General features: G+C 27.9%; 2 protein-coding genes across 8 annotated transcripts in view; both read left to right on the top strand.

The window, feature by feature from the left end:
* The first annotated feature begins 802 nt into the window (after positions 1-802).
* The window catches only part of LOC126901853 (uncharacterized), a 19,012-nt gene continuing 7,114 nt past the window's right edge, over positions 803-12,700 (top strand). The window contains exons 1-7 of one of the 6 annotated variants that reach the window (XM_050678703.1): positions 807-1,593; positions 3,886-3,933; positions 4,213-4,439; positions 4,499-4,671; positions 4,764-4,923; positions 4,990-5,196; positions 5,631-6,950. In XM_050678703.1, the coding sequence (XP_050534660.1) occupies positions 1,145-1,593; positions 3,886-3,933; positions 4,213-4,439; positions 4,499-4,671; positions 4,764-4,923; positions 4,990-5,196; positions 5,631-6,064 (1,698 nt within the window). In that variant the 5' untranslated portion in view covers positions 807-1,144 and the 3' untranslated portion in view covers positions 6,065-6,950. Of the gene's footprint in view, positions 1,594-3,885; positions 3,934-4,212; positions 4,440-4,498; positions 4,672-4,763; positions 4,924-4,989; positions 5,197-5,630; positions 6,951-12,700 lie in introns of those variants that run through there. The other 5 variants (XM_050678704.1, XM_050678709.1, XM_050678708.1 and 2 more) reach the window with 5 other exon arrangements.
* Positions 12,467-12,700, top strand: part of LOC126901855 (sodium/nucleoside cotransporter 2-like) — a 38,336-nt gene continuing 38,102 nt past the window's right edge. Inside the window, exon 1 of one of the 2 annotated variants that reach the window (XM_050678714.1) lies at positions 12,467-12,600. The gene's annotated coding sequence lies outside the window, so the exon portion shown is untranslated. The remainder of the gene's footprint in view (positions 12,601-12,700) is intronic. The other variant, XM_050678716.1, reaches the window with a different exon arrangement.

The following is a 12,700-nucleotide window of genomic DNA, read 5'->3' as shown; positions in this document are numbered from 1 at the left end:
GGTCATCACTTTGTTTTTTAGTAAAAAAGCTTTCTCTAACTTGCCTATCAAAGTAAGAAAATTAAATCGCCATAACATTAAAATGAGTTTTAAATACGCCCCTACTCGAGAGAAATTTACTAATGACGTTCAATGAAAAATTATGAAAATAGATTTCAAAAAAAATTTTTAACCTTTGTCAGTACAAAGTTATCATTATGGAAATATGTATTTAATGAAAATTTGATCACTAGTAAAAATATATTAATGAAGATTTCTATCACAGAGAGAGAGAGAACAAATTGAACAAGTTTGAATTTCATTACACTCAAGCCTACATGTTATTATTAAAATATAGTTTCCTAATTTCAATTTTTTTTTTTATAGTAGTATTTTTTCCATCTCATCACATATTATATTAGAGCAAACCATAACGTAATATGTTTGCGGAAATTCATGACTAATTAATAATATGATGAAAACGGAGAAGAAAAAATTAATGATGTTAAATTTCATAGTAATAAATTGCGGATTTCGCAAACACTAAAATAACTAGAGGATAAGGTTAAGTACTGCCCGTCGAAATCTGACGCTTACTCGGTCGGCAAGACGTCGTCCCGCCTCCCGATTGTCAGGATGATGTGGGGAGGAGGGAACGTTTTGGATGTCCCACGTGGGACGGAGGTATTCATTGGACATTGGCGGTATTAAAAAATAGTTAAGAACAGAAGATTAAGGGTGGTGGTGGCAGTGGCGGGTACATACGACACCGCGGTGTGTCGCCGTCGTTTATGTTTACTTGAGCTATATATTTACTCACACATACACACCATATAGACGACGCACACTTGCACCACCGTATAGTCTTTTTTACACACGCACGCCAATGCCCGCGCCCACGAGGTACGACCCAGCCACACTATCGTCGTGGCGTCTTCTTCTTCATTGAGCTCCGTATCGCGCCAGAACTACGCGTGCAATCGCCCAAAACGCACTCAACGTTCATAGACGTCTGTCGTGAAATTTTCATATTTTTTTCATGTTTTTATAAAATAGCGTTTGTTATTTTTTATCGCCAAAGGACATTTAAATTTTTTCTCTAGAAAAATATTACTATTCATAGTAGACGATATTTTTTATCCGATATTTTTGTTCTTCTGTTGTCATGTTGTCGTTGCGACGTTACCGGCTACTACTCGTACCTCTTATTTTAGGGCTGTTGATTGCATCGTGTCAATCCCGTCCTATGGATTTGAACGAACCTCCCGATGAAATTCCTCCTGTACCTGCAACGGGACAAATTGTCATGCCCACAGTGCCCGTACATTGGCTGACCGATCCCAACTCGTCGTTTGGTCAGACGTTGATTCGGCACCTGTCTCAACTGCCGGAACCAGAACTTGATGCCTTGGAATCCGCACTGATCGCAATCGTTACCAATATGCCTTCTCAATCTGCCGACCACGACTCCATGTTGGGAGATGCACCTGCCGGTAGCTCCAGCGACCGGCACGAGTACAACTTTTCTATGGTTAATGGAACGCAAGCAGAACAACCTCATTCGTCTTCCGATCAAATAATCGAAACTGAGACGCCTCAGATGCACAGAGAAAGGTAAAAACATAATTATTATATTATTATAAGGGTATAATTAAGCATCAGTTCACAGTGTAAGAGGAGGATTTGTTTAGTTTGAGAAATGAGCTCCATTTGGTGAGTTTCCAACAAAAATTTGCTAGTCTTTTGAAGTTAATAGGATGCATTAGCTTGCGAGATTGTGATAAAAAAAAATACCAATGATCATAAAACACTTAACAAAATAAAACAAATAAAATTCGAAAGATATTTTTAGAAGCAATTGACTAGGCTGAAGCTATCCATCTGTTTTGTAAAATAATTTATTTTGAATAGAACTTTTAATAGAGCCAATTAAACTCAAACAAATAAAAATAATTTATACATAACGTGTGAAAAAAATGCAACGCTAATGGATTAAGCAAACACTTGGGTTTTGGCCGATAAACAGAAATAAATGTCTAATGACGTATATGAATCAGAAGATGCTCTAAATACAAGACTATGAAACCATGTTATATTTAATGACCTAAAATCTCAATGAAGTTACTTTTTAAATTTTAGTTTTTAAATTTAACTTATTGATTTTAAATACATAAACAATATTATTTTTTTTCCCCTTATATTGTCGTATAATATGATCAATATATATATTTTAATGTATACATAAAAAATCTTTGATCCAATACATCTGAATGGCTTAATTTAATAACTGCAAACTTTTTCTAGTCAAAATCAATACTGCTTAATAATATGATCATTTATATTTAATAATTACGGTTACTTCATAAAACAGATATATGTTAAAAACTAACCTACATCAACGGTAATTGATGTTGTCTAAGACACTGTGGCACTTATTCGGGGATGTTTTTACAACAATAAAACCGACGTTAATATATTCGTAGTTAAATTCCGGTTGTCTGGTCTTCCAGAAGAGACTATAAAAAATACACACATACACATAATTTTTTTATGCGCTGGTCGTGTTTATATAGAGACAAACAGTCAAATTATCTTTTTTTTTTTTACATTGACAACTAGTTATAGTAATATAATAATATACATTATCGTCACATTTCATTCATTAAGATTTATAACTTTCATTCAAAAGAATAGGTGACTCGGGTGTGTTTTTTTAATAAAAAAAAATATGCGGTAATCATTCTCTACGAGTATTTTAATTAAAAAAAGAAAATTCTGAAAAAATGAACAAGTCAGCACTTAAAATAATTCGATGTGACGGGCTTTGACATATGATCACCATCCAAGACTTTTTTTTTTAAATACCATCAAGCAAATTATACAGGAATAATGGTGTAAAAAATGTTGTGAAATCTGCATCATTAAAAATTGATTTACTTGTGTTGAATATTATAAAATTTTAACAGATTGCCGAAAAAGCCATTTAATTAATTTTTTTATTAGTAAATAATCTTTTTTTTACTAATCAAAACTGGCTTTGTCCAAATAAACCTTGAGTTTGTATAAATAACCATTAAACAGTCTAGAGAATTAAAGGCGAAAATTTTACAAGTACTTTTGGTTGTAAAAAATTTGACCACTTTGATATTCATACCATAAACCAACGTTCCAAGTTACTTAACACATAAATACTTCTTAGGTAATTTTTTTTACCCTGGGTGCACTTATAAACACAAAATGTAATAACATCAACAACATCGTGGTTCAGTTTTTGTATCTTTAATTTTTTTTTTTTTTTGTTGCTGTTTAACTCAAGCTCTTAATTTATTCGTCTGGACCACAATTTTTTATTTGATTTTAAATCAAAATTTAGGGGGAAATGCACTTGTCGACTGCATTTCCAGACGGATTTTAATGCGTCTGCCTGGAGGTTTTTTAAACGATTACAGGTTTTGTCGGTTTCAGTTTTTATTTTTCGTTTTCGGTTTCGTTTGGACCTGGTCAATAAATACGCGACCAAAAAAAAAAAAAATCAAACACCCAAAGTGCACGCCAGCAAAAGCAGAGATGCGTTTATAATAAACCTGGCTTGCCCTATCCACATCGTTGGTTATTGCGAGGTCCTGTTTAATGGATATTTTGTCTGCACTTAATTTTCGGCCTTGGGTGGACCAGATCAAGCTTAATGTAAAGACAACGAGCAATGTTATCTCACAATGTATAATTTATTGCCTCTTGGTGCAACATTTTTGGCAATATGTTTTATTATCATTAGATGTACGTTTGAAGGGGTTGCATACTGGCCACCGGCCTCTAGACAGCTACGTTACTTTTTTTTCGCACTGACCACTATATTAATTAAAATATTTACACTAAATTCCAAAAAACTTTGTATTTTATTCACAGCACTGAGTTTGCAGAATCTACGGATAAGTCTGTTGAATCATCGGAGCCGTAAGTGTAAATGTGTGCAGCGTGTGATTTTCTGACGCCGTGTGAACCACTAACCAAAATATGTTTTGTTGACGCCATGTCTACTACTCTTATTTTTACTCGTATACTATCACTCATTAACATAATAGCTATAATATTATTTTGCTGTGTAACTGAGTTTGATTTTTCTTACGATTAACTTGTATTAAATGAATTTACTNGTGCCGATTAACTTGTATTAAATGAATTTACTTATATTCTCTGATTTATCAACAAATAATTATCAACCTTTTATCATAGGAACAAAGAACTCAGGCTCAAGTCTATCCAAAGTCAAATAATCAACTTTATAGGATTGTCCGGTCGACCTCCAATCAGCTCAACGATGAAATCACGAACGCAGTCCATTCCATCTCCTTCTTCGCAGCAAAGAGACGCTATTCGTGTTTTATATGAAAATGTTAAAAGTTTTCCAGCTTATCCAGCAGATATGTTTACAGAAAAAATACAAAGTTTTTATCCCACATGTAAGTAATATTAGACATAAGTAGAAATAATGAAATTCTAATATTTGTATGTTGAATAGGTGAACTGCCCAAAAACACCAATTCAGAAGTGTGGAACTCAAAAGAATCTATGAACTTGATGTTCAACATTTCTTTGCCGAAAGCTTCTAATGGCATTACAGTCAATGTAAACACAGCAAAATTACGTTTATATAAACAACTTCTTCCGTGTAATTCACAAGTGAACAACGAGGTATGGTAATTATCAAATTACAAATTTCGTTAAATTTGGTTATGTAATACAATAAAACAATCGTTGTATAATACAATTTATTTATTGATTAGACTGATGATCAAACTATTTGTGCTCCAATATTTTTGGAAGATAATACAAAAAAATCAACCACTAATATATCAGATTCCGCAATTGCATCCTTAATAATGGAAGAAAAGCAAATCCGAGTATCAGTTTACGCTTACACCAAATCACTGAGAAAAAAGAAAAGTATATTATTTTAGCTTTCATATATTTTTTAAACAAACAATCATTGTTATTTATATTTTGTTCCAGTTAAGAGAAAATTGTTAGATAGTCGAATGATGTCTTACTACGGTGAAAAGTGGACAGAATGGAATATTCGAAGTGCAGTAAGGCTTTGGCGTCGAGAACCATTTCATAACTTTGGTTTAAGCATCGAAGTTGAAGACGAAGAAGGAAATGTACTTCCTGTACACAGATTTTTCAGATCAATAAATTGCTCCGGAGACGTGCAAATGAGTAAATATTTTTGCTATTATCTAAGTCATTAAAATATAAAACAATACTGTGACAACATATTTATATGTATCAATGTGAATACAATACTCAATTAAACCAAACACAATTGTAAAGGATATATTCAGTGCACATATATACAGATATACATAAAATAAATAACAATGGAATAAAAATTATAATCTGACGTAATAAAAATTATTAATTTCTCTGATGCAGAATTATACAGTTAAAAGTTTAACGTTATATTGAATTCATTTTACATGCGTTTTGGTGTTTATGTTAGATATCGATTAAAAAGTTTTTATTGTTCAATTATTTGTTCGATTATTTTAAAATATACTTTAGACTAATTTTTTATTAATTTATTGATTTTCGACTTCACAAAAATATTGTATAAATTTTTTTTTTAACTAAACAAACATTTCTATTTCTAGCTAAATTAAAACCCATCCCTGGATTTTTAATGGAGGCCGTACAAGATTATGGTTTGTCCAACACCGAAACAAACCCGAATATGTCAACGATAAGTTCAGTACAAACATTAAGTTTTAATATTCAAAGATATCCAATAATCGATGTAGCAGTTATCGAAGTACCAGATTCAGAAGCTCACAATGCTATGCAATACCAGTATGCAAAATTCGCTTTTGAACAAAACTTAGCTGGTATGGCAGCATCACCGAAAACCGAAGAACATCAACAGCAACGCAGCGAACACAAAATAAGGCACAATAACCACCACAAACTAGACACAAGAGACTACGAGATCCCCGAAATGCGAATTTCTAAGGATGGACGGGAATTTCGAGATCAAATCATTGTTCAAGGAGTAATTCCAAAAATACCATCTACTGAAATCCCAGGCTAGTGCTTTTTGTGTTTGTAGCACATGCATCTCGGCGCTTGTGTACCCTTATTTGTGACTTTTTGTGTAAAATTAATTCACCCACTTGATTAGATTGAAATGGACACTTATGCAGAAAGTCATTTTAGTAACGTACAAGCTCCTAGATTGTTGAATAATTTTAACCTAATTTTAGAATTTATATTTTTTACCTACTTGTAGTCAATATTGTATTGTTGTGGTGGAGGGAGTAAAAACATCAGCAAATAAAAACATTTCTACAAATGAATAACCCATTAATATTAATATATTTTATTTATTTATACTTATATTTATTTAGTAGTTATATTTTACTAACCCTTATATTTTTATATAAGTTTAAAATGTTCCTATAGTGTATAATATTTGTAAGTAGTCATTTATCTGAATCATTTTAGTATGTATAGTCAATACATAACTGATTAAAACTATCTTTTGTCAAAAATTATTTCTGAAACTAAACTAACCATTAAATTTCCAAATTTATACAATTTATATTATTCTATGCGTATTTCTATTGTTCATTTTTTTAAAAAAATTTTATTGTCAACCCGTTATTTTTTAAAATAGGTTAATTTGTATTGGCATACTTGTATACTTTAAGTACCTATTTTATTAACTTTTAAGTATAAAATCGTGTATAGTTTATATTTTTGTCTATGACATTATGTTTTTCTTTTTCTTTTCAAAAACGTTAGAGTTCTAAATACTATACTTTACTTCTTTCTACAATATTTCTACTATTAATTAATTTATTTTATATTTATGTATTTTATTGTGCTATATTAATTCTAAGTTTCTTTTTTTAATTTCTTATTATAATTCTTATTTTTATTATAAATCGATAAACATTATAATGTAAGGCTATTTAATATTTATGTTCTTTGTACATAATTTCTGTGTTTATTTGATGTATCCATTGTGTTTGACTAAATTGCATTACAAAAAAAAAAATAAAAAATATAATATTAAAATACATTTTAATAGAATCACTTTTTTTATCATTATGAATCACGAAAAACACCTATTAATTATAATCAGAAGAGAGCACTTGTCTTATTGTACTTTTATAATATTATTTATTTATTTAGTATTAATAAAATAAATTTTATGCTTTGCAGTATTATTATGACTAAAATTTATTAAATAGCATTTCGTAGCCAAAGTAATTTTTAATATCTTCAATAAAATGTTCATAAAATAATTGTTTTACTTTTGTGTAATTCCGGATTTTGGTAATTTTTTTAATTAGTTCATTTATAAGTATTTTATTTAGGACACATTAAAAAACTAATTATAGAACCCAAAAATATTATGAGATCACTTTTAAAACCTTACTTTAACTTAAAATTTGACATTAAAAAAGTTGAAAAACTCAAATTAACAAAAAACAAAAACATAGTATTAATATAGCCAAATGTTCAGTTTGGATAAAGTTTTAAAAGCGATTTTATAATACTTGAAATTAATATTTTTAATTTCAAATAATATTAGCCACAATGATTAACTTTTATTTTATCATTTTTATACCTTATAAGGATGTCAATATTATTATTTCATATAACAACATAAAATAGTTTTAATAGTTATGAGGTTCTTAATAAGATAATGACTGGTCCATAACAACCTTTGGACCAGTTTTCGGAAGCTATTAACAGTGTAAAGTAATAACTTTAAGGCACGTGTGCTGGTACTTTTATCAGAAGAAATTTCTCGACCTGTTTTTTCTTTCACTATGGTTAAAAATATTAGAAACTTTCAAAGTACTAATCCAAAAGTAGTTATCGATCTGCCAATTTCCTTATTAGATAATTTTCTATTTTTTAAATTAGTTAATTATGTATGTTGCCATTTGAAAAAATAAACTTTATTCTCTATAGGGTGTATGAATTTATGAGACCTGAATATAAATAACCATCGCAATACAATATAACATGATTTGAAATGTTAAACTAAGTTTTATTTGTTAAAAATAGTACTAAGTACCAATCTTCCTAATTATAACAATATAAAACTACTTTTGTTCACTTACATAAGTTTATCTAGTAATTGTGTCTTAAAAAATTAATTTTAAATTAATAGTGATGATGACTTTTTTTAATTTTTCATATCATAATGGATAAGTGATTTAATATGAGTCATTATTTTTTAATATAATTCAATAAATTTAAGTATTTTTTTTTTTTTTATACTGTTATTATGAACATACAAAATATTTTAATAAGCATGTATCATAATAATTTAAATTATAGAATAAAGTCTTTGTCACCTTTTGACTCGATTGATAATTGAGTGTCTTAAAATCACTTAAAAAGTAATTTAATGTTTTTTAAATAATTATGAATGTTTTTATTTCAGTTCACTTTTTAAAAAAATATAAAAATTTTTATAAACATGTACTGAAAGTTATTAAGGCATTTTATGTATATTTGTGTACAAGTTTTCCATATATTATATCAAAATTATACTACTTATGTGTAAAATTAAAGTGTATACTAAAAATATCATACTGACGTATGGGAATTTTTAGATCATTTCCTATGGAGTTAATGTCAGTTTCAATAATTTACACAATTTAAAGTATTTTTTTCATTAAAAAATTAATTTTTTAGACTGACACGCGTTTAAATCTTAGGCTGTGGTGGTGTTAAATGTTTATTGGCTTAAAGATAAGAAAAGTTTATATTAACACACAACTATTCATACATTTTATATGTTTACAGAGTGATAAATTAAAGTTATGAAAACTATTTTATTGTCTAATATAAATGGCCAATTTTTAACACGCCTTATAATTTTAATGGTGGGCATACAAAATTAGTTAATACATTGATGTATTTGTATTTGCATTTATATGTGGTATATTCATGTATAATTTTTATGATTACACATAATACATATCTTATAATTAGCTTATTATTTTTGAAAATGTTAAATTTGCCTGTAAAGTAATTTCCAATGAAATAATTTAATAATTATTATTTAATTGCTAAAATTGAGGGCGAAGTAATATAACTTTTCAAAAATAGTTCTCTTTAGATACATCAGCATTAATTCGGTACTTTCGAGTACAGTTTTTTTTAATAATTTGACCCAAAATTTTAATTATTCAAGTAAATACGATAATTTTATACACTACAATAATAACCTGTTTTATAATTATAAAAACAATATTAGCAAAAATAACAATTCTTTTAATGTGAAACTTATATTACAGCGGGTCAGACCCCGCTGTTTGCGACTTTTTCCTCTTTGTTTAGTTATTCCCCTAACTGAACTCATATATCTATAGAATATGCATAGGTGCCAATAAGGGAAAGGGAGACATATCGCTTCTTGGAAAATATGTCTAGAGACAAAAAACTTTTTAAAATCTTTTTGATGTGAAACATCTAATGTGGAAGGTAAGACCAGCCGTTAGCATGCGACTCTAATCTAAATCGAATCGGTGATCATCTCTTTTACTGCACTGAACTTGTGTACCTATAGCGCATGCAATGTTGTTGCACTTTGAAATACGTTACCTGTGTTTTATTTGAAAATTATAACTGTATCAATAAAATATGAACGACTGCGTTAGTTTAAAATATAGTTTGCCTCTTGCAAATAAAGTAAAATTACACTATCACACAATCAAGTAATGAGACTGATACTTAAATGTATATGTTTAATACATATACAAGATGGATGGTATATAAAAATATGTGATTATCCTAGTAACTATCTGTAATTTTATGAAAAAGATACATCAAAAGTAATGATCAAAAAAAGGTCATATAAAATTTGACATCAGCGACCCTGCAAACATTTTATTTTGTCAAGAATAAGTTAATTATATTTTTATAATCAAGGTGTGTAATTATGTGTGTGTATTATAAGCGCACAAGGTCGTATCTATGAGAGGGGGTCCAAGACGTCTGACCTTCTCCCCAGAATTTTTTCAAAACAAACAAATATACCTATGTATAAATCCAACAAAATATCTAATTTATATATAGGCAGGGTGATTTTTTTATTATGAAGTATTTAATTAATTTATAAAAATATATGTTAATACTTGTTGATAATTAATCTATTTTTAGCTTCGATGCGAAGCGGAGAAGGTATTAATTTTACTATGATGTGTTTTTTTTTTTTTTATGTCTGTTGCCACTTTTTCTCAGCTCTCACTGGACCGATTTCTTTCAAAAATACGTCAAAAGATCACAAATCGTATCTAGTTGAAGACATTACCCTTAAAAATTGAAAAAAATTCCCTCGTTCCCCGCAAATGGGGGAAATATCCAAAAAAATTACAAATTTAAAAATCGCTAATTTTCGAAATTTTTTCACTTTTTTTTCTTAAAACTTCCATAACTTTTTGAAAAATCAACAAATCAACATAATTTTTTTTTATACTAAAACCTTAGATATTTACCTTTCATTTGATATCATTTTTTTGAAAATCTATCACTTAACCTGCTCATTAGGGGGGATTTAAAATAGCAACTTTTTTACAAAAATTAACTTTTTCAACTTAATTTTTGAAAATGTTCCGGAAATACTGCGTCCTTTAAACATATATCAAATTAAAGCTTATTTTATGTACTATAAAATGAAAAAAAAAAATTTGTCCCGACACTTTTTTTTCTACATTTAAACGGCTGCCGTAGTTAAAAAAACACTATTTTTGTGTTAAAATTTTCGATTTTCGATTTTTAATTTTCAACTTAAAAATGCTATAACTTTTTGAAAAATGTATATATCAGCACAATTTTTGTTTTCTAAATACATTATAAGTACATCTTTCATTTGACATACTTTTTATTAAAATTGGACAATTTCCCCTTATATAGGACGCGTTCAAATGTTGAAATATTGTAAAAAATATAGAACTTTTTCAACTTAACTTTTGAAAGTGTTCCGGAAATACTGCGTCCTTTAAACATATATAAAATTAAAGCTTATTATATGTACTATAAAATAAAAAAAAAAAATTTGTCCCGACGATCTATCTTCTATGTGCAAATGGCTGTCGAAAATTAAAAAAAAATGTAATGTTTGCGATAAATATTACCTTTTATCGGAATGTTTTTTGTGCTTAAAACTGTCATAACTTTTTCAAAAATTAACAAATAAAAATAATATTTTCTTGTATTGAAACCTTAGATATTTCCCTTTCATTTGATATAATTTTTTTTGAAAATCTAACACTTATTCTGTTCACTGGGGGGATTTAAAATAGTAACTTTTTTACAAAAATGAACTTTTTCAACTTAATTTTTGAAAATGTTCCGGAAATACTGCGTCCTTCAAACATATATAAAATTAAAGCTTATTTTATGTACTACAAAATGAAAAAAAAAAATTTGTCCCGACGACCTATCTTTTATACGCAAATGGCTGCCGTATTCAAAAATATGCTATTTTTGTATTCAAATTATGGGTTTTGTATTTTATTTTAATAGAAGTTGATGTTAATTTTGCAATTATCCATCAATTTTTTAAAATTAAACACTATCTACAGATTTGCATCGAAGCGTTTCTTATGATAGTGATTTTAATCACTGTCAGATTAAATCTATTTTTACTCTTGTTTTTCTCAATTTATCAACATGAAATATATTATATGTACTTCTCTTATATTAAAATTTAATATTTGTAATTTTAAATAATATTAGCCACAATTATTAATTTTTATTTTATCATTTTTTATACCTTATAAGGATGTCAATATTATTATTTCAAATGACAACATAAATTAGTTTAAATAGATATGTAGATCTTAATAAGATAATGACTAATCCATAACAACCTTTGGACCAATATTTCGGAAGCTATTAACAGTTTAAAGTAATAACTTTAAGGCACGTGTGCTGGTACTTTTTTCAGAAGAAATTTCTCGACCTGTTTTTTCTTTCACTATGGTTAAAAATATTAGAAACTTTCAAAGTACTGATCAAAAAGTAGTTGATCTGCCAATTTCCTTATTAGATAATTTTCTATTATTTAAGTTAGTTAATTATGTATGCTGTCATTTGAAAAAAATAATGTTACTATTAAACATATAAGAGATGAACATCTTTTATGATAAAAATATTTAATGATTGATAAAATAAAAAAACATAGATCTACAAAAAACCAAAAAAAAAAATTGCACAATATAATTGTATTTTTCGACTAATTAGCAGTTCATAATAAAAAAAGTCTTCTTGTAAATTTACATTGTTGATATATAGCAAAAATTCTTATTGGTAATTAAATGTATATATTTTATCCAAGTAAATTCAATAAAATTGTTTTTACATGATGACATAATTTCCTTGAACCGTTGTTTAAGAGATGGTAATTATGTAAATTTTGTTCCACACAATAATTTAGGTAATACTTTCAGAAAAATATTTTAAATCATAAAATTCGAAGTATATCTTCAGCTATAATTTGGCAAATACGTTCGTAATATTTTAGTTTTTGTGAATCTTCCAGAGGATCAACAACATCTACTAATGTGAAATCAAACCAAATATTCATTAGATCTAATGGTACGTTATCATTTTTATCTTTAATATAACAAAGAGTAATAATGAATTTTAATTTTTCCATTTTTAATTAAAAAAGTACTTGTCAAGAAATATTAATTTG

The sequence above is a fragment of the Daktulosphaira vitifoliae genome, unplaced genomic scaffold (assembly GCF_025091365.1).
Source record: "Daktulosphaira vitifoliae isolate Bord-2020 unplaced genomic scaffold, ASM2509136v1 Scaffold_3, whole genome shotgun sequence".
Taxonomy (NCBI): Eukaryota; Metazoa; Arthropoda; class Insecta; order Hemiptera; family Phylloxeridae; genus Daktulosphaira; species Daktulosphaira vitifoliae.
Note: the sequence above shows the minus strand (reverse complement) of the source record. Positions and strands in the feature narration are given on the sequence as shown.